Source organism: Bos indicus x Bos taurus, chromosome 16 (assembly GCF_003369695.1).
Source record: "Bos indicus x Bos taurus breed Angus x Brahman F1 hybrid chromosome 16, Bos_hybrid_MaternalHap_v2.0, whole genome shotgun sequence".
Classification (NCBI taxonomy): Eukaryota; Metazoa; Chordata; class Mammalia; order Artiodactyla; family Bovidae; genus Bos; species Bos indicus x Bos taurus.
In genome coordinates, this window is record NC_040091.1 from 54,509,520 (window position 1) to 54,536,794 (window position 27,275).

The 27,275-nt window shown below is 39.8% G+C and overlaps 1 protein-coding gene, 1 long non-coding RNA gene and 10 other non-coding genes across 17 annotated transcripts; 1 reads left to right on the plus strand and 11 right to left on the minus strand.

Moving 5' to 3' along the window:
• Positions 1-2,215: 2,215 nt before the first annotated feature.
• On the minus strand, positions 2,216-6,032 carry LOC113906770. Of its 2 annotated transcripts, none has more exons than XR_003514972.1 (10): positions 5,918-6,032; positions 5,340-5,392; positions 5,120-5,152; positions 4,877-4,918; positions 4,549-4,580; positions 4,198-4,241; positions 3,895-3,935; positions 3,559-3,614; positions 2,587-2,832; positions 2,216-2,406 (listed from the first exon to the last, which is right to left on the minus strand). It is a non-coding gene; the product is annotated as an uncharacterized LOC113906770 (long non-coding RNA). The 2 variants fall into 2 exon arrangements; XR_003514973.1 differs by having other exon boundaries at positions 2,587-2,616; positions 2,802-2,832; positions 4,549-4,918; positions 5,918-5,964.
• LOC113907134 lies at positions 2,477-2,553 on the minus strand. Its single transcript, XR_003515118.1, has one exon. It is a non-coding gene; the product is annotated as a small nucleolar RNA SNORD81 (small nucleolar RNA).
• LOC113907138 lies at positions 2,687-2,763 on the minus strand. Its single transcript, XR_003515121.1, has one exon. It is a non-coding gene; the product is annotated as a small nucleolar RNA SNORD47 (small nucleolar RNA).
• LOC113907089 lies at positions 3,434-3,514 on the minus strand. Its single transcript, XR_003515083.1, has one exon. It is a non-coding gene; the product is annotated as a small nucleolar RNA snR60/Z15/Z230/Z193/J17 (small nucleolar RNA).
• LOC113907135 lies at positions 3,685-3,765 on the minus strand. Its single transcript, XR_003515119.1, has one exon. It is a non-coding gene; the product is annotated as a small nucleolar RNA SNORD79 (small nucleolar RNA).
• Positions 4,007-4,071, minus strand: LOC113907098. Its single transcript, XR_003515092.1, has one exon. It is a non-coding gene; the product is annotated as a small nucleolar RNA SNORD78 (small nucleolar RNA).
• LOC113907140 lies at positions 4,313-4,373 on the minus strand. Its single transcript, XR_003515123.1, has one exon. It is a non-coding gene; the product is annotated as a small nucleolar RNA SNORD44 (small nucleolar RNA).
• Positions 4,649-4,717, minus strand: LOC113907096. Its single transcript, XR_003515090.1, has one exon. It is a non-coding gene; the product is annotated as a small nucleolar RNA SNORD77 (small nucleolar RNA).
• LOC113907133 lies at positions 4,983-5,064 on the minus strand. Its single transcript, XR_003515117.1, has one exon. It is a non-coding gene; the product is annotated as a small nucleolar RNA SNORD24 (small nucleolar RNA).
• Positions 5,224-5,286, minus strand: LOC113907099. The gene has a single exon (XR_003515093.1). It is a non-coding gene; the product is annotated as a small nucleolar RNA SNORD75 (small nucleolar RNA).
• Positions 5,641-5,720, minus strand: LOC113907139. Its single transcript, XR_003515122.1, has one exon. It is a non-coding gene; the product is annotated as a small nucleolar RNA SNORD74 (small nucleolar RNA).
• A 73-nt stretch (positions 6,033-6,105) lies between the features above and the next one.
• ZBTB37 (zinc finger and BTB domain containing 37) lies at positions 6,106-21,716 on the plus strand. 5 transcript variants are annotated; one of them, XR_003514971.1, is made up of 6 exons: positions 6,106-6,390; positions 6,922-7,120; positions 8,139-9,095; positions 10,772-10,871; positions 11,021-11,150; positions 17,508-17,770. XR_003514971.1 is itself a non-coding variant. In XM_027565373.1 (5 exons), exons 3-5 carry the CDS (start codon positions 8,173-8,175, stop codon positions 17,994-17,996), a joined length of 1,512 nt encoding a protein of 503 aa, XP_027421174.1. In that variant the 5' UTR covers positions 6,109-6,390; positions 6,922-7,120; positions 8,136-8,172; the 3' UTR covers positions 17,997-21,716. The 5 variants fall into 5 exon arrangements, 4 of the variants coding, with proteins under 4 accessions (XP_027421174.1, XP_027421175.1, XP_027421176.1 ...); XM_027565373.1 differs by lacking the exon at positions 11,021-11,150 and having other exon boundaries at positions 6,109-6,390; positions 8,136-9,095; positions 17,508-21,716; XM_027565372.1 differs by lacking the exon at positions 11,021-11,150 and having other exon boundaries at positions 6,110-6,390; positions 17,508-21,716.
• The last annotated feature ends 5,559 nt before the right edge of the window (positions 21,717-27,275 follow it).

Here is a 27,275-nt window from a genome sequence, read left to right on the forward strand (position 1 = left end):
TGTCCTTCATGACGCTGTTCAGTTGCCCAGTTGTGTCCAACTCTGAACCCCATGGACTGCAGCACACATGGACAGGCTTCCCTGTCCATCATCAGCTCCCAGAATTTGCTCAAACTCATGTCCATTGAGTCGTTAATGCCATCCAACTGTCTCATCCTGTCATCCCCTTCTCCTCCCACCTTTAGCATCAGGGTCTTTTGAGTGAAAGTCGCTCAGTCGTGTCCAACTCTTTGCTACCCCATAGACTATACAGTTAATGGAATTCTCCAGGCCAGAATACTGGAGTGGGTGACCTTTCCCTTCTCCAGGGGATCTTCCCAACCCAGGGCTCGAACCCAGGTCTCCTGCATTGCAGGCGGATTCTTTACCAGCTGAGCTTATCAGGGAGGTGGAGCTTTTCCCTAGTTTGTCCCTTAACCCTATCTTTTCCCATTTGTGGATGTACTCTGGAGCCAGAAAAATCCTTGCTGGCAGAGATCTTATGAGAAAGGTGTCCAGCTCTGCCTACCCTTTCTCAGTGTAATTTATAGATGCCCTTTGTTAGTTAAGAAAATGCAATTTTACATTTATTTATCCCACAAGTACAATACCTACTTTCTAAATGTAACTTACAATTCACTGTTTAGAACCTAATCCTGACCACAATAATGTCTTTCTGTCCTCAAAATGAGTTACAAGTGACTCCCTAAATCCAAAGAATTACTGTAGCCTAGACACCACACCCCAAGTCCCCAGAGGTTCATACAATGCCATGTTGCTATCAGTCGTTCAGTCCTGTCAGGGCAAAAAGAGGCTTATGCTGAAACACAGGGGATCATAAATCAGAAATAACACAACCAGGGTTTTGAAGCACACAAGCTAATTGTAAACTCTAAGCGAGGTTTCAGTAATTTGGCCCAAAATACCTTTGTTTGCTTAGGGGTTTTTTCTCTACCCCTCCGGTATTCCTGCCTGGAGAATCCAATGGACAGAGGAGCCTGGTGGGCAGAGTCCATGGAATCGCACGAGCCGAACACGACTTATTTCTCAGTATCTTAGAGCTAACAATGGCTAAGGAAACCCACTCCAGTGTTCTTGCTTGGAAAATCTCATGGATGGAAGAGCTTAGTTGAACAATTGTTATAACCATGCTTTGCTTACTCCGAGGCATGTCTGACTGTGACCCCATGGACTGTCAAGCATGGTCTGTGGGTATTCTCTAAGCAATAATACTGGAGTGGGTTGCCATTTCCTTCCCCAGGGGATCTTCACAACCCAGGGTTCAAACTCTATCTCCCAATCGCAAGGGCATTCTTTCCTGTCTCGGCCACCAGGTAAGATCCTTCTGGACATTGGATAATTGCTTTACAATGTATTGTTTTCTGCATCATGAATATCTTTATGCCCAGAATATCTTAAGGCTAATTCAAACTGTCATGGTCTAGAATATTCCAAGAAATAAACGTTCAAACTGAAGTTTCAAAATCCACGTCGGGCCTACTGTAATACTATATGCACTTAGTCCTGTCCAACTTTGTGACCCCATGGGCCAGAGCACACCTGGCAGTACTGGAGCTGGCTGCCATTTCTTTCTCCAAAGTATCTTCCCAACTCGGGGATTGAATCTGAGGGTCTGTAGTGGACCCCTAGTGCTAGGTAATGCGACTTGAGGCTTCCCTGGTGGCTCAGCCAGTAAAGAATCTGCATGTAATATAGTATACTCAGGTTCACCGTCCTGGTCCAGGTTTGATCCCTGGGTCAACAGTGATCAACCAGTGTGGCCAAAAAAAAAAAATGTCAACCTTTTACAGAAATAAATCCCAAACTGCTAAGCTAATATTAACTGAATTTTTGGCTATTTTAGCTATTGGGAACTTAAATGTTTTGGCAAGCAACCAAGACTTAAACCCCAACTTAATGTGGCTACACACCTGAGTGCCAAATTATAAAGCTTAAATTCGATTAGCAGGTACTTACACTTTTGGATGTTGCCAGAGCTAATGGTTTCCTTGGTAATTTAGGAATTAGCAACTCACTGACTAATTAATTTTCTCATTAACTTGAACCACACTCACACCCAACATCTGCAAAACCAGTATCCATTTTCTAGAGAAGGATGTTACAACTGCAGTATTTACCTTAAAGATCTCAAAAAACATGCCATGGGATCTTCTTGATTACAAGTGTCCTATTTTCCTACCTACACCTTATGAAATTAAAATGAGCATACTTCAGAATGATTTATAAACATTTATTAAAATAGAAAGCTGGAGAATTTCCTGGGGTCCAATGGTTAGCGCTGAGCTTCCACTGCAGCAGTCACAGGTTTGATCCCTTGTCAGGAAGCTAGGATCCCAAAAGCTGTGCAGAGCAGCAGTCAATTAATAGCTGTTTGCTCTTCTATCCCATGTGCATCCATCAGGCTGCCTGTAACAACAGAGAAGCCATTTTTAGTCCCCTTTCCATGTTTCAATTCTAATGCCATTTGGGATACACAAAGAATATCAGATCTTTGAACATCATCAAGGCATCAGTGAGAGAGTTCAAGTTGGGCTGAGATCATCACATATTCTTAAACAAAACAGTACAGTTATTTTCAAGGCTCACCTGTTCTATCTGACTGGTATCATAAATGCCCTGAAAAGACACGACCATATGTTAAATCACAGTAAACGAAAAAAAAAAATGTGATACTTGTTGCTAAAGTAACCTCAGAATCAAAATGGAACGGTTTTTTGGTTGATATCATTCTATTCATTTGGCAGAATCATCACATCACTGGTTACCTTATAACTCATCAAAAATACCAGAAAATAACTTACCTTGAAATCTTCAGGACAACAAAACATCTGCCTGATTGAAAATGAACAATAAAGACTTTCATTTACAACATGGCCTTGTATATATGATACCATTAAAATCTTCATTTAAAAATTTGCCCTTTCTCCCATTTTAACATTTTTCAAAAAAAATTCTAGGTCAGTGAGTCTGTTCTGGGCAAAGTGAATCTTTCTCATGATACATTTGGCCAAACCCAGAATATACAACACCTTGATTTAACTCCAATGCAAGTCAATACGCAGTGTACAAGCTCAGCCGTGATCACACGGACTGTAGCCCTAGATTCAGAATCTGACGTGCCAATCTCATGCTAGATGTTGATAGTGAGACGAGGATGCTACATAGGAAGTTACTGTTCCATTTTGCTGTGAACCTGAACTGCTCTAAAAAGTTACTATCAAACATCAACTACTCATTCTGGTGTTGTCTACAGTTATGACATGGAAATTTCCTCAGTTTTAGCCTGTTCTTATCAAAATGTTAACTCCTAATCCTGAAATTAACTATATAGGACACTTACATTATACTTATCCAAATCCTGAACATTTCAGTGAGACAAAGACTAATATGACTAATTTCCACTTTCAAAGGTATAAAACAGAATTGTTGTAGCCAGATACATCAGATAGGAGCGAAAGACAGTATTTGCTCATCACTGTTAGTCTGCTGAACTATGTTTTCATCATTGTATCGGCTTTAAATCACAAAACACAAAAACCAAATTTGAGACTTCCATACCTTTGGTTAGAACTCTTGGTTCCTTGCATGGACGTAGTCTCTACCTCTCTTCACACCTGCAGAAATTAAATTACTTTTAAAATAAGTAGTAATAGATTTCAAAATACTATTGATACTGATTCAAGATACTGTTTCAGTTTTTAAAAACTTCATTCTTTTTCAGAGAGATTCCCATCTGTTTTATTATAAAAATCATCACCAACAGTACCTTGCTTAATAATTAGGCAAGATTGATTTGTCCATCAGAGAACACTATCAAACGTCAACTACTTGGACCAGCACATTTCAGAAACAATGTAAGCCCAAATGCCAGTAGTGAGTGTTTTCGTGTCTTACCCCAAAGAAGTCATCCATAGAAAAAAACATGTAGCCATCATCTGTAAGGAAAAAGACCTTTTCATTAAAAGGTCAATCTTATTGTTAAATCCTCAAGTGTTTTGTCAAAGGGTTCTTCAGAGTTAGACTTGTCAACATGCTAATTTCAGGTCAGACATTTGCTCAACATCATTGCAAAAACCCTCTCCATCCTTTTCATACCATGCTCGACATGCAATTACAAACCAGGCAGATTAGCTTGGTAGTTAAACATTCAACTTCATCAGCAGTCTCTATAACAATGTTTTTGCCATTAATACTCACCAAAAAGGCCAACTGCTTTTGACAGGTCAAGGATTCAAGTTCACCTAAGAAATAAAAGAGTGGTTTTCTATAGCCAAAGACAAATTTTCGCCCCACAAATTTTTAAAATGCCTGAAATCAGATAGAGCTAATTAAGACCTTCATATTCAGTCAGCATTTGCTTATCATCACACAGGCTGTTTTTAAGAAAGGACAAGGACCTGGCTTTTATTTAATGCTTTCAGTACACTTTTCAAACATTTCAAGGTAGGACTGCTTCCTGTGCATTGGAAGGCAACCCAAAAATCATTAGTGGCATTCTGTCGTGTTTGCCCAGTCACCAATGTTTAGTTCACTGGAAATTTTACTTACCTCTTCAACTTCCAGTCAAGTCTGCTTAATGGCTACAAACAAAGAGAAACCAGATTAGTAGTAGTAGTTTACATCTACTATCAGCAAGTTTTACTAAATCAGATACATCAGATAAAATGGTTTCTCTTTCATGATTCCTATCTGTTGAACTATGCAACCATCACAGTATCTGTTTCTTCAGATTCCCCCTAGTATTCATTATAATAAAAGGACGCAAAGATTAACATTTGAAAAGGGAGAAGTTCCTAATATAAGCACCAGTATCCGCCTGGCACTCACTAGTCCCTTTTTGAAAAAAATTCATAGTAATTAAAAAATGGTTTCTCACCTGTCTGCTCATAGATAGAGCATCAAGCTTGAGCTTTAAGACCTGGGAAGAAAGTTTCATGTCAAGGTAGGTGCAATCTCTGCGCTCTCTGAACAGCCATTTCGTGTGCCTCAGTTAGAATAATGGTGGTAATAATTCTCGTCATCCTCACAGTCAAGAGTAGCAAATAAACTCTCATCATTGTGGCACATTCAGGGGACTTTCAACCTAACTTTCCCTTGCAAGGGAATTTCAGTAACTCACCACAGCCGTAGTTGTCATCCTTCTGGTACACAACTAGAAAACAGACAAAGAGTACACAATGAAACATACTGTGGTGCTAAGCTAATCATTGCCTCAAGTATTTAAGCCTCAGAATATAAATTTTCAGAAATCCCTTCTGTCCACTACTCTGTAAACCATCACAGGCTTAAAGACCACGTCTAAGATTTCACGCTTCCCACCGTATCCAGCAGTTTCTTACCTGCCCACCAGAAGCCATCAAAATCCACACTGGAGTCATGCCTGCCGCGTTTCCTAAGAAAAGGTTGAGGAATTTTTAAAATGTATTTTGCTGTAAGTTTACGTCACTTACATATCATGTACACAAATCGTTTACACATCCATAACTGCATGAGAACCCCTCAAAATTAAGGTTAGACGATGACAAAATGGTGCAATGCGAAACGCCGCCATTTAAAGAACCACGTGCCCTTCCCGAAAACAGGGACCGAGGAAGGTTCATTCCCAGGTTATTAACAAAGACCCATCCGGTGAGTCGGGTTACGCCGCCATCAGAGCCGTTGGCATTCATCAACAATCTCAGATGTCCCTACCAACACAGGCTTCATCAGAGGCAGAGCAAACGAGCTGCGGTTTTTCCCGCAGTTAGGCCCTATAATCAACAGAGTATAAACTAGATCCTCCCCGCACTCAACTCGCAATCCTCCACCATCTCATCTTGAGAGAGCCCTGCGAAGGCCTGCAAGTGGCCTAGGCATACCAGCCAACTCAAGGATACCCAAACTGCTAAGGGCTGGAGGACTCAGGCTAAGTACTTACTTAGCAGCATACAAAAACGGAGAACACCCGGCTCGCAGCCACGAAAGACCGAGATGGCGCCCAGGCGCCTGTATATAAGTATTCTGCGCCATGACGTCATGACGCACACTCTCCGCCAGAGACGGCTTCAGCCCCTCCCCCCCGCCTCAGTCTCCTCCTCTTCTATCCGCACCCCCGTCCAGTCCTCCAAGCCCGCCCCTCGGCCCCGCCCTCGGCCCCGCCTCACCTCGCCGTTGTGGGCGGGGATACAGTTGCCCACGTGATGCAGGATTCCCGCCCTCCTACAGACTGAGGAGGAGGGGAAGAGAGGGGAGGGGGCGCGAGGGACGGAAAGCGCTGGGGGAGGGGGAAGGGGGGCGGTATAAGGGTGAGTGATTTCCTTCCGGCACGTCGCCCGCTCCGGGGGAGGGGGTGGGGGGTTTCACTTCCGGGACGGTGTTCCGGCCCATTCCGGCCCATTTCCACCCCCGGAGGTAGGTGCTGCTCTTTGACTGGGCTCGGGCCCCACACGGTAGTCCCGCTGCCCTGCACTGGGGCCGCCTCGCCCGGTCTCCGCCGCAGCCTGCCCCTGGGGCGCTCAGCCACTTCCTTCCACCCCGCCTCAAGGAACCCGGAGACCTTCCACCCTCTTGGCCCCGGGCCGCGTCGAGCTGCGGGACCCGCCCCCTCGTGGGCCCCTCCCTCAGGACCCCGGGATGGGCGGCCCCCTCCCCCACCGCAGCCCGACACACCCAGATACACACACCCACCTCTGGGCAGCTCCCCGCCCGCTTACGCCTGCCGCCTGGACCGGGTCCCGGGGCGCCGCCCCCTTCCCGGTCCTCTACCCTCACCTGATTGCTCGCTCCCGATCGGCTCGCCTTCCTCTGCTCTCCGCCCCCGCACCTCAGTGACATTTCGCCCCTTTGCCTGTTCTCCGTTCCCCACGCTTCCCACCGCGGACTAAAGCCACTTGAATACCGGAGTGGCCAACCCCATGCCGTTCCCGATTCTCCCTCTTGCAGCTCTCACCCCTCCAGTGCCGACGGTAGAAAAAGACCTTACTCCAGGGGCTTCCTCCTCACTGGGGAATTGCCGGAAAGAACAAACAAAAAAAAGGCGCTGGTGTAGGCTCCAAAATAAACATCTGAATTCATGATGGCATCGACAGAGGCTCTTATTGGATTAAAAGTTTCAAAACAAACAAAAACGCTTTGGAAAAAGGTCAGATTGACTAAAGTTGGTTCTTGAACGCAGTGTATACAAATACTTCCCTATTTACTGATAAGTGTGTTGTAATTTCGGGCAATACTGTGAGCTTGTCAGGATAACTTACTGAACTTTCAGATCTTAGGTAACTACGTGTGCTCAAGTCAGTGTCTTTCTAATGGGATTTATGCAAACTACTCTCAACCGGTGAAGATTATTGGATGCAGTTACAGGCTTGTTTTTTAAAAAATCTTTTAAAGTAAAAATATTGGCCATACTTAGCAAATGCTGTTTTTCACCAGCTTTGGGCAACTAAACTTTAGAATCAAAGTATTACCACCCTGAAAATTCCAACTTTGGATTTAGGTAGAGGCAGCTTTATCTACCCTTTCCTAATCCTGAGGGTGAACGTCTTCAAGTAATCTTTATTTTCGTGCTGACAAAACTTGGAGTTTTTCCTAACCTAGCATCTCCCTCCAAGTGCTAAACCCAAAGTCTTTTTGTGTGGGCTCTGACTCTTCAGCTTAGAAATAATGGTTTATGTGGGATATTGGTCACTTTGTAAAATAGTAAACGTTAATTCATGCAGCAAGTAGTAAAATGTTCAGATTTCCCACCTGTGTATAATTAAATTTATTCAGAAAGCTGCTTCATTATATTGTATGCAAATACGTTATGATCAACATTTAGAAAATAAAAATTGTCACACTGGTTTTTTATCCCCTCTATTCTGTTGAACTTCAGTTTTGATGTTACATAGTTTGTTAATAAGGAAAGTATGGGCATAACTTGAATTTTTAGGAGTCTTAATGTTTTTGGTTGTAATGGTATCTTGCTTAGAAACCTAACCTACTAAACCTGTTGCTATTTCTTTTCCATATTTAAACATAAGGAAGGTATCTTAATCTACTTGGAGATTTTGAAATTTCAAGCAGTGAAATTGAAATTTCACTGAATAATATTTTAAAATAGGTTTGAATTGCAAAGGAGTGGTTGTAATTACTGATGAGGGTTCGGTTGTCTCTCGCAGCAGGGTTGAATGCCTGCCTACACCCTCAGGCACGACCATGGAGAAAAGTGGGAACATACAACTGGAGATCCCTGACTTCAGCAACTCTGTCCTGAGCCATCTGAACCAGCTGCGCATGCAGGGCCGTCTCTGTGACATCGTGGTCAACGTGCAAGGACAAGCTTTTCGGGCTCACAAAGTGGTCCTGGCTGCCAGCTCCCCCTACTTCCGGGATCATATGTCCTTGAATGAGATGAGTACTGTCTCCATATCAGTCATCAAGAACCCTACTGTTTTTGAACAGCTCCTTTCTTTCTGTTACACGGGGCGGATCTGCCTGCAACTGGCGGATATCATCAGCTACCTGACCGCTGCCAGTTTTCTGCAGATGCAGCACATTATAGACAAATGTACCCAGATCCTGGAGGGCATTCATTTCAAAATTAACGTGGCTGAGGTTGAAGCCGAATTAAGTCAAACGAGGACCAAGCATGCAGAGGGACCTCCGGAGTCTCACAGAGTTACACCAAATCTAAACCGCTCCCTCAGCCCCCGACATAATACCCCCAAGGGAAACCGGCGAGGTCAGGTGAGTGCTGTCCTGGATATCCGGGAGCTCAGTCCTCCCGAGGAGTCCACCAGCCCGCAGATTATTGAACAGAGTTCTGATGTAGAGAGCCGGGAACCCATTCTTCGAATCAACCGAGCAGGACAGTGGTACGTGGAGACAGGGGTAGCAGACCGAGGAGCCCGGAGTGACGATGAAGTTAGAGTCCTGGGAGCAGTACACATCAAAACGGAAAATCTAGAGGAGTGGCTTGGGCCTGAGAATCAGCCTTCCGGAGAAGATGGGAGTAGTGCAGAGGAAGTCACGGCCATGGTGATTGACACCACAGGCCATGGTTCTGTAGGACAGGAAAATTATGCTTTAGGATCTTCAGGAGCCAAGGTGGCTAGGCCAACAAGCAGTGAGATTGACAGGTAAGTTGTTTTGTTTGCCCATCTAGTGGCTTACTGTGTAGACATAGCTAAAGCAGGCCCTCTGTGTGACACAAAGAGCATCTTCTTCCTTACTTGATGTTCTTCGTCAAAATAAGTTTATGTTGGGGAAACTGAAAGTGTGCCAAAAGACTTGCATTCTAATTTTTTTAAAGCAGGAAGCTCCTACTCCTGAAGTGTTCACAGTGTTGTGAGAACTATGGTAAAGTTAGACACTTCATGAATCAGAATAGCATCTGCAGTCACACTAGGATCAGTAATTGCCAGGGCCTCTTCAGAATTGAGGAAGAGAGCTGATCATCAGCTGTGAATCTGACAGCATTGCCCTTCCTTGGTATGGTCTCACACAGGTAGGTGGCCTCTGGGAGTCTCACTTTCCTTTGTAGCAGTTTACCTTTCTTTGCCTCCCCTGCTACCAAATTTGAGGAAGTATGGTACTAGCAGTGATGGTTCTTTTTAGTGTAATCACAGTAATTCCAAAGAAAAGCTTTTTGAGTGTTTTTCATTCCTTTTTTTCACTTGTCATTTGACTATATCTTTTCCATTTCTTTCATTGATGACAGCTGCTACCATAAACCTGAGAGTTTCTTTTTTTCACCAGTGCTACTATGCGCTATGCCTTACTTTTCTCTTTGCAATACATTGTGATTGTTTCTTTTGGGGGGAAATAACAATAATTTTAATCTAAGTTGAAAGAAAGTCTTAAAGAGAAAAGTATTACCAACTGAGATCGGTAATATTCTTTTCCTTTCTTAAAAGTTTAAAATTGAGTGAATGAACAGTGGTAACTAAAGAAGCTATTCCTTTGGTTTGCATCTGTTCTTGAGAGATAAATGTGTCATAAATTCGGAGAGGATATACTGTATCTACTTCAGTTGGTCTTGGTTTGAGTATTTTCCTTCTTCTGTCTTTCATAGTTAAAATATTCTTGAGCCTAATACTTACTGTCACCTGTATGAGCATTGTTGTCCCTCTTGTTAGAACTGTGTCAGGAACTAAATAGCTTTAAAGGCAAAGGTTTTTGATCTCCACGGTCTGTATCTGAAATATATAGCAAATTATCATGGGACTTGGGGAAAGGATTAACCAAAAACCTAAAATTTACATAGAAGAAACAAAAGACCTAGTTTTAATTTATTCCTTTTTGGTTTTCTAGTACTTAACATAAGGATAGAAGCTTATATTTAGCCTTAGCTTCACCAGATCATATGGTCTATCAGCTGTGTCATTTTTTATTTCTTAAAAATTTAGTAGGGCAAACTTGTCTTATTTCATGCCAACGTGCTAAGTCGCTTCAGTCGTGTCCAACTGTGTGTGACCCCATGGACTGTAGTCAGGCTCCTCTGTCAGTGGGATTCTCCAGGCAAGAATACTGGAGTGGGTTGCCATGCAATCCTGCAGGGGTCTTCCTGACCTAGGGATCAAACCTGTGTATCTTATGTGTCCTGCATTGGCAAGCAGGTTCTTTACCACTGGCGCCACCTGAGAAGCCTTCTTATTGCATATGATTCTATATTGACTCCATGGAAGGACTTCTTAGAAATCTGTTGTTCGATTTGTTCCCCCTTCCTAGACTATAAAGGAGGCAGACGTCAGCAGTTTTTAAGCTCCTCGACACTACTTTCCTGTTAGTCCCCTTTTTGCTCCTCTTCCAACAGATTTAGCCCCTCCGGCAGTGTTGTTCCCTTGACGGAGAGACACAGAGCCAGAAGTGAGTCTCCTGGGAGAATGGATGAACCTAAGCAACCCACTTCCCAGGTATGTAGTGGATTTGAGATTGCTGCGGTGGTTGAAGAAATTGCCACTGTGTGTGAACATAGCATAACGAATAAGAAAGGAAAGATGTTTTGTTAAATAAATGCTGCATTTGATGACTTTTCTCTTTATTTTTGCTTGTGAGCATGCAGGAAATGCACTTTTGGTGTCAGCAGAGTTTGGGAAGTAGAAAAGGATAAGATTGTGGAACTCTTTCCTGATTATAGGAGCCAGTCTGTAGCCCTAAGTGTAATAAAAATAACCTCTGAAAACTTCATGCAGGTAATTTAGGACCTGGGATGGAGAAAGTTTGATTTTGTACATATGTGGTTATAAGACTACATATTTACTAGTTGATATGTATTGTGTCTTTGTAAACAAATTGCTTATGCCTTTTATATCCTGCTTGCTTTTTAGTATGTTTGTATCCTTTCATTTATTTTCTTCCTAAATGTCTTGTTAGACTAAAATGTTTGAGAGAGGATAGAAATTATGTCTTTAATTTGTGACTCCTTAGCAAATAGTATAAGTATGTAGTTGGTTGATATTTTTGTTTATATTTTCTCACAGGTGTCTATCATTTGAAGATTGGTTTTTAAAAAGTTTGTGAACTCACCAAGTAGAGCACAATAAATTATAAACACTGTGGCCCTTTAAAAGGAAACACTGGTAGATTAAGATTACATAGCTAATTTTTTATCTTCTGCACAATACTGATAGTATCTTTTTAAATTTTTATCTAAACCATTGGATGTTTATTATGTATATAGTGTAGTAACAGCAGCAAGACATTATTATCAACTGTATCTATGTGTATATTATCATGCTGTTTGGTACCAGAAAAGGAATTGTAACCATGAAAGAATTTTTTAGTTTTAGTAAGGTGTCATAAAAAGTGTTTATGAACTTGAAGGAAAAGTAAATTTACTCGTATTATTAGGGCTCTTTTTCTTCTCATCTCTCCAATAGAATGTGATGATTATGTGACCAAAACTATTGTAAAAATAAATAGAGCAGTGAGACCAACCTTACGGTTTAATGTGGGCATAAGACAAACTAACAAATACACAAAACACATACAGATAAGACTATATAAACTTAAGTAATGGTGTTGTGGGAATAGGAGTGCTTAAAATGCAGTTATAGGAATCAGTATCTGCTTAAGGAAAGTGTTACTCAGGAGAGTTTAAGTGTGGTTTTTAAAGTAACTAGAAAGAGATAATTTATTCCATATGTGAATAGGATAGGAGTAAAACTTGGAATTCTACAAGGGTATTTACCAGACTGAAACAGAAGGAACAGGCTGTAAAGAAATAGAAGATAAGTAGTATTGTCTGGAATTGATATTAAAAGATGAGTGTAAGATATGCCTTGACATGCATGAAAGTTTATTATGGTGAGTCTACTCACCAGTTATTGTTTTCTCACCACAGAGAACCAAAACAGGACATGACTTACATTATACTAAGAACAAATTTTGATAGGTTTGAAGAGCTTCTTGATTATAAGCGTGATTTGACTGGAAAAGACTACTAAGGGCACTCCTTTATTCTAAACATTCTGTGTTTTTCCTTTTTCTTTCACAGGAAGGTTAAAATACTTGGCCTGATTTTCTAAGTCATTTATAATCTTTCAAACCTGGCTTTTCCTACCGTTCATCAGCATTAACCATCCCAAACAGACAGATTCTATGCCTCAGAACCACATCAAACTTCTGTCTCTGCCCTTTGAGTCAGGGATACTCACTCAGGCATCTGGGTCCACACAAGGCCCGACTCTTAGTTCCATCTGTCCTAACTGTCCCTTTTGATCTCCCCTTCTTAAACCACTATAGCATTTACACGTGGCAACGTGTAATTTTTTCCTAATTCTCTACTGACTCATATAAATGATTTTCTGATTTACATTAATTTGTCTCCTAAATTGAAATCTCCTTGATAGCAAAGCCCACATTTTCTGATCTTGTTAGTATCTCGTGTTGTCTTATCAAGTGCCACTAAATGGGAGTCGTTTTACCTCTAAGTAGTTCTGAATAGCTAAAATTACTGAAAAGGGGCCCAATAAAGAGACAGCTACTAAATTAAGTCCTCAGTTTTAGAGATCATTAAATAAAATTAAGAACTAATCAGATGATTTTTGAATTCCCTTCAGTTCTTCGAGTCTCTGATTAGTAACTGAAGATTGGGATTGTGGACAGCTATGAAGCCCTTGTCAAGAATCTAGACGGGTATTTGTTTTAGAAAATATGGAAAGCATCCATTTATATGGAATTTATTCATTGTATGGAATAATTCATTTAGAAAACAGTTCTTGAATACCAGCTACATATCAGGGACTGTCAGGTTCTAGCATATTCAGCAATGTAGGATTGTCCCTGTGTGTAAAGAGTTTACAGTCTACTAGGGAATTGCCAAGTGGAAAAAGTGAAATTATCCACTTTTTTTAAAATACAAATTTATTTATTTTAATTGGAGGCTAATTACTTTACAGTATTGTATTGGTTCTGCCATACATCGACATGAATCCGCCATGGGTATACACGTGTCCCCCATCCTGAACCCCCCTCCCACCTCTCTCCCTGTACCATCCCTCTGGGTCATCCCAGTGCACCAGCCCCAAGCATCCTGTATCATGCATCGAACCTGGACTATTATACATGTTTCAATGCCATTCTCCCAAATCATCCCACTCTCTCCCTCTCCCACAGAGTCCAAAAGACTGTTCTATACATCTGTGTCTCTTTTGCTGTCTTGCATACAGGGTTATCGTTACCATCTTCCTAAAATTCCATATATATGCGTTAGTATACTGTATTGGTGTTTTTCTTTCTCTCTTATGTCACTCTGTATAATAGGATCCAGTTTCATCTACCTCATTAAAACTCAACTTTTTTATTTATTCATCTATTTATGGCTGCACTGGGTGTTCATCATTGTGCATGGGCTTTCTCTAGTTGCGACAGGCAGAGGCTCCTCACTAGTTGCAATGCTCGGGCCTCTCACTGCAGTAGCTTCTCTCATTGCGGAGTCTAGGCTCTAGGGCGCTCAGGCTTCAGTAGTCTCAGCCTGTGGGCTCAGTAGTGTGGCATGAGGGCTTAGTTGCTCCAAGGCATGTGGAGTCTTCCCAAACCAGGATCAAATGTGTGTCCCATGCATTGGCAGGCAGATTCTTAACCCTGGACCACCAGGGAAGCCTGATCCAGCTCTTTGTGACAGAGACAACTAGGTGGCAGCTGTTTTTGTCCTTGCTTCTTTTTAGAGTTCAAAGGAATAAAACTACCAAAGAGACATTGTTTCCTATGACAAGGACCAATCTACATTTTATGCTCATTTATTTGCTCTTTTATTGCAACTTTATTGCAGTAATTTTTAGGTGAAATTGATCATAATGTGTGAGTTTTCTGATTATGGTTCATGATAGATAACTAGAACAAATTTACTTTCTTTTTGTGGACAGTACTGCTATGACACTATTTTCCTTAAAGTTAGGCCTTTTTTTTTAGGGAATTGGTATCCTCAAGATTATGAATAGTATTAGCAATTTTTGTAATGTTTAATAATAGCTAACATTGAGTTATGCTAAGCACTTTATTAATTCATTCAGTGCTCATAGCATCTGCTCAAGGTAGATGCTATTATTATATTCATTTTACAAATGGAGAGGCTGATGCACAGAGTAGTTAGATAACTTGTTCAAAATCAAATAATAAGTGGGATGGAGATTTTTTGTTTGCTTGTTCCTTTTTTGGGGGATGGGGTTGCGCTGGGTCTTCGTTGTGGTGCATGGACTTCTCTCCCTGTGGTGTGGTGGCTCTAGAGTGTGCAGGACCACTAGGTGAAGCATGCAGGCTTAGTTGCAGGATGTGGGATCTTACTTCACTGACCAGGGATCGAACCTGGGTCCCCTGAACTGGAAGCATGGAGTCTTATCCACTGGACCACCAGGGAAGTTCCCAGATTTAAACCCAGGTTCCAGCACTCTTAAATTGCTGTAAAGTATAACCAGAGGCTTTCAGGGACATCTCAAGGTATACTGTTATCATATTTGATTCTCATAAGAATATAATAGAATTGGCAAAACATACGCTAACTTTATTTTATGGATGAGGAAACTAAGCCTCAGAGAAGTTGTTCTGTGCTCTGTCAGTGCTCATCCAGGACCTTTTATTGGGATAATCCCTCATTCTTTATGTGAGTTCAGTTTTGATTATCCAGTGAATTAGAGTAGAAATGTTATATGAAATAAATCAGAATCATCTAAAGCCTTACCAGTCCATGCTTTTCTTTACATACTGCTTCCCAAACCTGCTGAGAACTGCCTCTCTTCTGTTGGAAATACTGAAGAGCGCTATTGGCTAACAAATGTGAAAGGAGATAAAATGCATTTTTAGAAGTTCAAGAAAAGGATGTAAGATTAATTGCTAGATTCATCTTTCTCCAGTTAATCCAGAGTCAGCTTTCACATATTCTCCTCTTTGCACTGGTACTTTGCCTCTGCTAGATATATGTGTTTCCCTCCTACATACTTTAAATGCTTATATATATTTGTGTATATGTATATAATTTTTGTTCAAAACATTATACATAAAACATACATGTGTTATATATATATACACACACACACACACAATGACTTCAGAAGTCATCAGGATAAATCAGAAATTTATGAGTGGTGATATTTTAATACAGAATTTTAAATGCAAAGCTTTTATAAATGCAAGGTTTTTCAATTATTCATTCAAAAGAATATAGTATTCCCTCTCCCTTCTAGCTTTCAGATAGGAGGAAGACTTGTTTATTTCACATATTAAATACTTTAACTATTTAGATTATGTTCAGATTAGGTAAAACAAAATTAAGATTTTACTTGATATTTAGGAATTACTGGGAAGTTTTTAGGTGTGATAGTGGTATTTTAATTACATTAAGAAGAAAAGAATCCTTATCTCTTAAAAATACATACTAGAATATTTACATATGAAATTATGCCTGAGATTTTCTTCAAAAAATAATGTGAAAAAGACAAATGGGTGAAGGTAAAGAAAAAACAAAATTGCATGGGTTGAAATTGTTGGGTGATGAGGATTCAATATACTGTTGTGTCTAAAACTTAATAAAAAGTTTTAAAACTATATATATTTCCTCTTCAATTAAAAAAAAAAAAAATTAGGGACTTCCCTAGTGGTCCATTAGTTAAGAGTCTGCCTACCAGTGCAGGGGACATGGTTCAATCCCTGGTCCCTGAAGATCCCACATGCCATGGAGAGACTAAGCCTGTGTGCCACAACTGCTAAAGCCAAATGCCTAGAACCTGGACACCACAATGAAGAGCAGCCACTGCTCGCCACAACTAGAAAAAGCCTGCACGCAGCAGTGAAGACCCGGCACAGCCATAAGTAAATCAGTGAGATTTAAAAGTTAAATCAGAAAAGGAAAGCATTTATTTTTCAATAATGTAAAGGCTTAGTTATCTAAGTAGCAACAGCAGAGGTTTAATACTTTTACGGTAATTGCTTTTTTTGAATGTCTTAAGTAATTCTCTTTCACAATGCAAGAAATGTAGCTTAGTAGGGAGATACTTGATAAATTAAGAGCGATTAGAGTGAACTAGCGAAATCATTAGGAATATGTATTCCCCTTCTCTTTGTTTTGTCTGTTTTTTGTTCAGTTTTATCTTTCTGTTCAGAAGGCAAAATCAGAAATCAGGTCTTGTACTTCTTTCTCTGTGGCACCTGTCATTGTATTTGGTAGACAATAGCCAGTTGGTAAATACTGGATATCAAATTGTGAAGAGGTTATAGGAAGGAATAACTAAGTTAGTAAATTTATATCTCAGCCTAGTTTCCCAGTTCTTTTGCTAATTTTCTCTGAGGTCACTTAAATTTTGATCAGTCTTTAGAATAAAGAAAATATGTTGATGTGGTACTAAAATATTTTGGGATAAAAAGGAATACTGTCACCTACAAGTTATACACATTTTTATAAAGCTAGTTACTACTGGGTTAAATTTTGGTATTAATGATAATGCAAAAAATACAATTTATAATGTGCTTGCCATAGTGTATTCTGTACTGTCAGATATAATAGCTATTAGCCATGTCATGTGGCTATTTAAATTTTAATTAATTGAAAGCATTTAAAATGAAAAATTCAGTTCCTCAGTCACACTAGCATATTACACATGCTCAATAGCCGCGTGTGTTTGATGACAACTATATTCGATGGTGCAGATTATCAAATAGTTCCATCATCACAGAAAGTTCTACTGGACCAACACTGCCAAAGTACCTACCTGGTTGTCTAGATTCTGATTGCAAATTAGAGTCCAAATGGATGGTAAGAGGGGGCTTAGATTCTCCTATCACTGTAAATTAAAAATTTAGCAGGAGGTTAATAAGCGTGAGGTTTTTCAGCCAGAAAGTAACTCATTTGTCCTGTTCTTTTATGGTAATAGAGTAGAGTGGCCTCAGTGTTCTAAGATTCCTATCTTAAAATCTTTACTTTTGGGTAGTAATTAATGCACTGTTTGGATCTCTGCTAAAAATTATTTAGCGTAGAGACAGAAGTAAAAAACGATTTGATGTCTTTTACTGTATATACTTACATAGTTTCACTTGCTTGTTGTCCTCACCTGGTACAGGTAGAAGAGTCAGCAATGATGGGAGTAAGTGGCTATGTGGAGTATCTCCGAGAGCAGGAAGTATCTGAGCGGTGGTTCCGGTACAACCCCCGTCTCACCTGCATCTACTGTGCCAAATCTTTCAACCAGAAGGGGAGCCTGGACCGCCATATGCGCCTGCACATGGGGATCACACCGTTTGTCTGCCGCATGTGTGGCAAGAAATATACCCGGAAAGATCAGCTGGAGTACCACATCCGCAAACACACAGGCAACAAGCCTTTTCACTGTCATGTTTGTGGCAAAAGTTTCCCCTTTCAGGCCATCTTGAATCAGCACTTTCGCAAAAACCACCCTGGCTGTATACCCCTGGAGGGGCCTCATAGCATCTCCCCTGAAACGACTGTCACATCTCGGGGACAAGCCGAGGAAGAATCACCTTCACAAGAAGAGACAGTTGCTTCTGGGGAAACTGCCCAGGGCTCTGTGTCCACTACTGGACCAGATTGAAACAGTGAGGGGAAGGGGGCAGACCCTCTTCCCCTTTGGGCCATAAGTAACCAGCATCAGGGCCATGGACTGGTACTTAGATTCATGAAATGCCACATCACCAGATCAGAAGATGCTCCCAAGATGTTGCCAAACTAGAGCATCAGCAACATACACAAAAGCACTAGAGGCTCTTCCCCTCTTTCTTCCCACCTCACACTTGGAAAATAATCAAGCAAATCAACTTTGTAATTCAGGGATCAACAGCCTTGGTTTGTTAACTTTATAAAAGTTTTTTTAACTAAACAGTGACAGATGATCATTTCTCTACCAGTCATGTTTGAACACTGTACTTTGGTCCATATCACCCTGGTGGCTGTCATTGCCCAGGTGTAAAACACAAAGCAGGAGCCTCGGTCATCTGAACCAGCCAGCCACGAAAGAGAAGGAAGTCATCATGATGGTGATGATAAGGGGGAGCTTCTCTTCTTCCTTCCCTGCCAGAACTTGCAGTTTCATATTTCAAGGAAAAAAAAGAATCCTGGTAGTTCTTTTTGTTTTGAAAGATTAGACTTAATCTTTGCCCAGGCAGGGCACCGGATGCTTTGCCTGATTGTTTCACGTAATTGGCCATCTTGGAGCAGTATTCTAATGGGCAGCAGCATCTGAAGCACTTTAGGCACCTGGAAATGAAATGAGCAGCCAAGTGTTTACAATAGGTATTCCTGCATTTGGGGGCTTGAGTGTTGTGTCGAGCAAGAGGGGAGCACGGGAAGGAAGTGTTTTTGTGTCGCAGTTACCGAATATCGAGTAACACAGAGCCAGCTGTACTGCAACTTCCTGATCAGTGTTTGTAAGCCATAATGCTTGCATATCTTCGGGTGTTAAGAAATGGCTCTAGTCCAGATGGATAAACGTGTAAGGCTGACTACCAAAGTTTCATCTAGTCTCTTCGGCTCCTAGTTTCACATAACAGCAATATTATACATCAAAAATGTCACTTTACAGTGAAATGAGCCTGGATTCTATTTTTAAATTCACAGGTCTCCATATTTGATAACTTTTATATGACATTTTAAACATTTTTTCTGCAATATTGTGGTTGTAGAAATTCAACACTATGGTTCTTACTGCAACCACAATTCCATTTCCTCCTGCATATGTGATAGTTTATATTTTCAGTCCAATAGAAGAACCTCACTAATCCATGTCTTGCGTCTGCAAACCTAGTAATTCATAAACCAACCATTAGCAAATTGCTGGTGACTCCAAGAGCTTTGCTTTTTAATAATACACAACAGGGCATTTACCAGAAAACATCATGCACAATCATGTTGCAATAAATTGATCAAGGGGATCAATTTTGATCAGGTTTGGTTACTTAATCATTCCTAAGATTTTTGAAACTTCAAGGGACCTTTTTGGTAATTCTGGGTATTTCTGAGATTCTTAATCCAGCACCAAGAGTCAGAAAGAATTTACCAAATGTAGAGCTTCAGATGCCCTGTCTTGCATGCAGAGAATGAAGGAGGATCATTAAGGGATGCAGGCAAGTAGATGCTTACAAGTTACAATGCAAATAGAAAGAAAACTCTCTGGCTTCTCATAATTGATCACTGATCTTTTAGAGAGTATTTAAATACGTAGTGGTGTAAGAAATTGTTTTGGTACAGGGGCATAGATGATTGTAAAAGAGATTTGGGAGAGAATTTGATCATGCCTGCACTGGTGGTGAGCCATTCATGAGAACATTAGTGGTGTGCCCCCTTCCTGGGAATGCTTTGGTTATGTGGAAAAGTGGGTAGGAAAGAATGGCCTTGCTTTGATGATCGGAAGTTAGAATGTAGAGGGTAACTTTTAAGCAATCTGAGACCTGTATATATACATACATCTGTGCCCTATCACTAGTGAATGGTTATTTTTCTTTCTGGAAAAACAGAATGTGTCTTGTAACAGGAATGTAATAAGGCTACTACCATTTGATGAGCGCCTACCCTTAAAAGTCATGTTAAAGCCATGTTTGTCTTCAGAAAACAGACTTTGGCATTCTCTTTAGTTGCGCAACAGCATGATAGGGTGAAAACTGCCGCTGCGGGCCATCTTAGGGAGCAACTGTGCTCTGTGGCATAGAAAAAGTGGAGCTGAAATTAGACTGAAATCTTTAAAGAAGCATTTTAGCTGGCAGTCAAGGTTTTCAGTGGACAGATTCTGCCGTTACTAAATAGGCCAGAGGTGAGAGGTACAGAGTATGCTGCTTTAGAAGGACTGTTGAAGCCTACCAAAAATATATACGTCCATCTTACTTGTGAGAAGTATGCTGGGAAGTTCTGTATTGCTTTGTTAGTTTTTTAGATGTTATATGAGAAAATACAGCTTTTAAAACTATTACCAAATTGTAAAAGTGAGGTGCAGTCATTTCTGTGAAGAGGAACTTCAGCATTTGTCAGTGCTCCATCCGGGGTGAGCAACAGACATTTTAAGTGAACTGGGAACTGTTTGATAGACGTGGAAATGCTGTGAGGGTTTGATGGGTTCCCCCCTCCCTTTTTATTCACTGCTAACAGGTTTTTGCTGTATCTATACTGTGAATAGAGTGCTTTTCGGTCATCTAGGACCACTGCAGCACAATCATATTTGCTGGTTCTCGCCTCTTAATTGGCCTAGTGCAGAGCCATGAAATTCATGAAAATTCAAACCAGCCTAACTTTTAAACACATAAGTTTCTGAAAACAATTTCTTCATTTTAGTTAGAAGAGAGATTATTATTCTAAATAACTATCCAAGATTCTTATCCAGATTCACTGTGACATTGTCTTAGTTCTTAGCTAACATCCTTGTAGGGACATAGGAGTTAGTAGTGTTCTATCTACATTAATGGAAAGCTCTATAGGTATGTGCACAGAGGATACCTCTCTTAAGGATGTACTACATGGACTTTTAGCTAACGCTGAAACTCATTACCAAATTTTAGCTTGCACGTGTCACCTTGTGAAGGGAACAGCATTAGCAGTGAGAGCTAAATCATCATTAAATACTCTAATGCCGTGAAATAGCTAACACTGGGACTGTTTTCATTTGTTGAGTGGCCCTTAATTGCAAAGGAGCTACCTAATATTCTTAGCAAAAGAAGAGAGATGACATTAATCTACTTTCATTCTAAAAGGTACCTTTTATTTCTCTCTCAGAATTCTGATACCAGTTTAAAATATGGCATTGGCATGAACAGTAATACTGTACTTTAGGCAGAAGGCTCTTTCTAATGACTTGTCCTCTCTTTACTCAGAACCGTATTTACCTCTGAACAGAGTTGAGTTTTCTGTGAGTTGCAAACTACCCCCTAGTTATTCATTATACCAGAGGGTCAAAGCTAGTCTTGGATATGTAAGCATAAATTAGTTCCTGAAGGATAAAGATTGGTAAATAAGGGAGATAGCAGTTAAGGGAAGTTTGGGGGTTGTTTTTTTTAGTGTTTCCAATTCCCTCTGTATCAGTGAAACAGGGTTTTCCAAAGATGGCATGACAATAGAAATAAACCATTTTCCTACTAACTTCATAGTTGAAATCTGACCTTGGTTGGAAGTGGTTTGATACAAGAGTGAAATAGCGAACTTCATCTTTAATAGCTGAATAGTCTTTGGTCAGGAAATAACTTTCAAAAGTTTTAACTGTTTCTTAACATTAATTTTATTTTAACTGGTAAAAACAACATTTTGTTTGACTAAAAGATCTAATTTAAAGAAATGAAAGCAATGAGCAATAGAAAGGAAATTAAATTTGAACAAAGATAAAAAGTTGTAGTCATAGTGGAAAGGCGTTTAATCAGGGAGGAGTTGGAGTCTTGGAAGTTTTTATTTTTTCAGCTGTAACCGGCATGTGGATTTGTTTTGTTTTGTTTTTTCTCTTCCTCAGATGTTCTCCTTATCTGTATATTCATTCATTCAGTATTTTGGTTGCTGAGATTTAGAAAAAGAATAAGTAGCAATTAAGCCAGATAAATCCCTCCATTTGAGAGGATGCCCTAAGGGGGCAAAATATATCTCTAGGATTTAGGAATTAGATCAAGATTTCAGCAAACCACAGTGCCCAAGCCAAATCCTGAGGTCACCTTTATGTATAAAGAATGTGGTAGTGGAAGAGAGCCACCCCTATCCATTTAGGTGTTACGGCTACTTTGTACAGTCCTGGCAAAGCTGACGGAGACCACAGGGCCTGCTGTCTGGCTCTTGACAGAAAAGGTCGCCACGTCCAGAATTATTAATAGATTTAAAGAATTATGCCATCCCCCTCAATTTGTCGCTCTTGTCATTTTGCCTTTATAACAGGTTGGTTGAGGTTTTAAGTTTGTACTGCCGTGTGTGCATCGGTTTCTTGAAAGAAGTTGCCATTTTTTTCTAGATGCTTGTCTCATTTGTGCTCCTTCTTGAATCCCATTGCTTTAAAGCATTTCGAGCAGGCATTATGATTTGTCCTTTCCTTTAAGGTAGATTAAGTTGAGGATGGTAATTACAGATTTAAGAAAGTAATTTTTAAAAATAACTCCCATGCATAATAATGTAAAGTTAAATGAATATCATCTTTAGAGAAAATACTGGGGAAGAGAAGTAATGTTTTTATAAGTAAATTTTGCCATTTCTCTAAGTTAACAGATGATGGTGGCAAGAATGGATTTATTCTCTCTAGTATTAAAATTAATTTCTCTTAAGAATAAGTGGTTTGATTCCTATCCGAAATCTGTTTTTCTAGATTAGAAACTATCCATTTCTTCACTATAAATCTTCATTTTAATTTACTCAAGTAAACTCACTCTGTTCTATGTGGTGTAGTAAAAAGCCAAAATCTTCCTTTTTTAAAAAAAGAAAAGAATATTTTAAAACTTAAATATCTGAAGATTGAAAGTTCTTTTTAGAACTATCGTCCAATTTCTGTTATTGTTTATAATTCTCAATATATATTGGGACATTATATATTTGCTTTGTGAATGTTCATTCTTACTGTTCAATTAGTTTATTTATGCTAGATGTGGAAAAGTAAATGGAAAATGTTAGGATGATAATAAACATAATTCCTTGCAAGAGGAAAATATAATGGCTCCCCATTTGTAAACAGTGCATGGACTTCTGAGTTAAATTTATCTGGGCAGAGTGTTCTAGGCCATGCTCATACAATACAGTGAGTTTGATTCTTACTTTGTTGTGAGTTCTACCAACACATGCAAAGTTTGGATGAGTTACCTAGTCGCATATACAGCACCTCTTCACTATAGGTTTTATTCTTAAAGTTGCCTTTTTCTAAGTTGGAAATTAGGTTTTATATGTTACACCCTCAGTAATAATCTTCATCTAGAAGGTTCCAGTATATTTGCATAGGTCAGATCTGCTTTGTCTTGGAGCACTTATATTAATAATGAGTTCTTGAGATTTTAGAGTAGTTTTTCTGGTTAATTTGGGATTCCAGTTAATTTAGGGTATAGGACTTTGAAAGAAATTGTATTTAGGTAGTCCAGTGAATCATTTGCATACACCTTCATTTGAGGGCTTGGTAACAGATGTCATTTAAATAAGAATCTGTTGAAAATAATGGAGTTTGCCGAGCATTATGACTTCTTTGATAACTATCAATCTTAATGTGGTTTTGCCTCCTTTGCTTTCTAGTGTCTTTCTGTTTTTCACTCTTCTTATTATAAAGTGGTGCTTTTCCTGGGACCAGTCTTTTTACTTTGCATTAAGTAATTTTTCTTGCTCAGGACAAACCAAAGTTGGATAGTTTCATACTTTCAAACCTGACTTAATTACATTCCACACCTGCAAGATATCTGTACAGACTATCTGGTTTTGTGTAGGCAGACTATCCTTCCCTTTGTGAAGAACAGCAGTGGCTTAGAAGGCAAGCATTGCCTGAAATATGCATTACGTTCACAGTGGGTACACATATAAATAAATTTCTTATCTTATACCTTCCCCATTATCTGTAACGTAATTAGGAAAGGTCCATTAGCTCAAATAGTGGAAGCTTTAAACACAAAGCTTAGTTACAAAGGCAGAGCAGTTAAGGGGGGAAAAACCACTTTTCTAATGCTTGCTTTTTTTATGTCGACTCAGTAAGTCCTGTTAAGGAAACTAGAATTCACCACCCACTTAAGATATTTGTTCAGCATCTCATACGACCAACAGCACAATTTAATATACTGTGAATCTTAGAATCTGAATTTATCCATAATGCCGGAAGTCAAAGTATGTATCTCATGGGGAAATGTTTCCTACCCTGTGAAATCACTTATATGGTAGGTAGCAAGAGGAGAATCTGTTCTATTAAGTACATTTTTGTTCCATTAAGTAGTTTTTGGTACCAGACAGTGTGCTTGGGATTTGTATAGCAAAACTGATTTTATACATAGTTTAGATGTGGCTTCCTGTACTTGAGAGTCCTAAACCCACTTGGTTAGAGGCTGATATATGTATTTAAAAGCCATGAGGGTCAAAAAGAAGGGGACGAAATTAACCATACTAAGTGCTCTAGAGACATAACTGCAGTAAATTCTCAAAATAACTCTCTGAGGTAGTAACAGAAGTAGCTAAAAATCACTGACTTTGAGTGTTAACTATGTGTTAAGCACAGTTTAATGTTCCTCACATTAATTAACTCTGCTGCTCCTTAGACAAACCCATTAGAGTAGATGCTGTTACTATCCTCGCTTTAAAAAGAAACAGACAGAGAGGTTGACCTAGGCAGTCTTTCTCTAGACTTGACACTCTTTAATGGACTATGTTGCCTTTAACAGGTATAATTATACCATATTTTATAGATGAGGAAACTGTTGAGCCCAAGATTATACGATCGATAAATCGCAGAGCCAATACTTACCAATCTGATTCCAAAGCCCAGACTATCTCCAGTACATCATGTTAACTCTGTTTACTTAACAGAGTTGAAGTAAACTAGAATATACTATAACCAGTAACAGCACTGGTTTTAGTGAACTTTAAATTCAGGAATAAGTGATCAGAAGGTTTCTCTAAGAGATAATGCAGTTGATTTCGAGCAGATATTGCATGGTGAACATTTTTTGGGGATATTGCCCACCAATTTAGAGGAGTCACCCATTTGGTGGTTCTAATTGTGAACAACTGCTTGAGTTACTACTACCAAGACAGAAATTGAAAGATTGCATTCCAGTTACCTGTTGCCATGTAACGAACTCTCTAAACCTCAGTGACTTAAAACAGCAACTACTTTATACATTTCATGATGTTGTGAATCAGAAATTCAGGACAGGCTTGTCTAGGCAGTTTCATGTTCCCTGTGGTGATGATTCAGGTCATCTGATAGTATTCAGCAGGTGATTGGACTGGTCAGGGTGTCCAAGGTGAGCTCACGGTCCTGACACCTTGGTTGACCAGAAAACTTGGCCCAGCAGGCCTTGTCCGCATCTCTGGAGCCTCGGGGACCCTCCATCTGATCTCTCTGTCAGAGTAGTCAAATTTAGGAGATCGCAGCTCAGGCCTCCAAGTCCTCTTCAAGGCCAGGCCCAGAGCTTTCATAAGAGTCATCACCACACATTATTGGTCAAAGAAGTCACTGGTCAGCCCAGATTCGAAGGGAGAGGAGATACCTTACCACTTGATGGAAGGTGTGTCAAGAATTTGAGACCATCTTTACAGGCAGCAGTATGTGTTCTGGATTTGTCTTAACTCGTGTGTTCATTTAGGTCAGTTGTTTGTGCTGTAAGAAACCATTTCTTCTACTTACCATGAGTTAGAAGAAGCTAGAAGGAGAATGAAACAAATACCTGGAACAGATTTCATTAGCTTCCCACCCCCAAGTTTCACTTACAGCAAAGTTTCCATGTTTTCTTTTGTACAAGTTCCAAATTATTGCATTTGCCCTTTTTTTTTTTTTCCTGTGAAGCAACAGTAATTATCCATGCTAAACCAGAAATAATCTATAGAGGGAGTAAAAACCTTGCTGTTACAGACCTTGATTTATTAGAGATGTCAGCTGTAGTTCATTTTCAAATAGGCATAAACTCCTGTGGTATGGAAAATTCATATAGCTGCTAAATCTGTTTCAACAGGAGTTTCTGTTAAGTGGCTAGATGGATTATATTTTTGACATAATTGAAAATTTTGCCTGCATATACTGCATATCTTTGTTCTGTGCTCAGTCTCTGTCATGTCCAACTCTTCACAACAACCCTTTGGACTGTAGCCCACTGGGCTCCTCTGTCCATGGGATTCCCCAGACAAGATTACTGGAGTGGGTTGCCATTTCCTCCTCCAGGGGATCTTCCTAACCCAGGGATTGAACCCTCGTGTCCTGTGTCTCCTGCATTGGGAGGCAGATTCTTTACCACTGAGCCACTGGGGAAGCCCCCTACCTATCTTTACTGCCACCTCTGGCACAAATTTGTGCTGGAAAAGAGGTTCATTCCATTTATATTACCTTCCATTTTGGACACTGTTGCTCCATTTTATAGTTGTTAATCCTTTAAAAATTATCAGTTGCTACTGGCTTTTGTTGTCTGAAATGACATATCATTGAAGTGTTATGATTTGGGGTTAGATTTGTCAAGTTTAGGATGCTTTAACTCCTTCTGGCTTATAAAAGGACTTTTATTGCTTTCAGAAGAAATAGGGCAAAGAATAAATTATATTGGAAAAATGATCATCCCCAAATCAACTTTCTAAGAGAAGAAAGGTTTGGTGTTACCTATCCATTCCATCTGCAGTGGTTTCTTAGAGAATTAGTTGTGAGGGCTTCTTGTTGGTCAGTCCCAATTAGATCATATAGTCGAAGGGATCTCTGTTCTTGGGTCAGGCCTCAGGAATTACAAATACAGGAAATAAAAAGGGTACTCGGGGCTGAAAACTTAAATTAGGACTCTAGAAAATCCTGGGACAGGAAAAAAGGACTTTGGCATTTGTGGTTGAATAACCAGGTATGGAATGTTTGAGTCATTTAGGCATCCGGATTAATTAGATTTTATCATATAATGATTGGGGCAAATTTTGATGAATAAAAATCAGTGAGCCTTAACATTTTCCGCTCTGCTGTACCTCAAAGTCTGCCCATTGTGACAGAGAAAACCTTTGAAAATATATTCCCAGGGAATGAAAAAGTGGTTCTAGGTACTTTTGCTCTAAGCATCTTCGCCGTAGACATCTCTGCTGCAGGCATTTTCACCTTAATTACTAATTCACTGCAAGGCAATTTTCCCATAAAAGATAAAATAGTAAAAAATAAAAGAGGGATATTAAAGAGGACATAATGAAACATGATAAATGAATGACAGTTTTTTTAGAA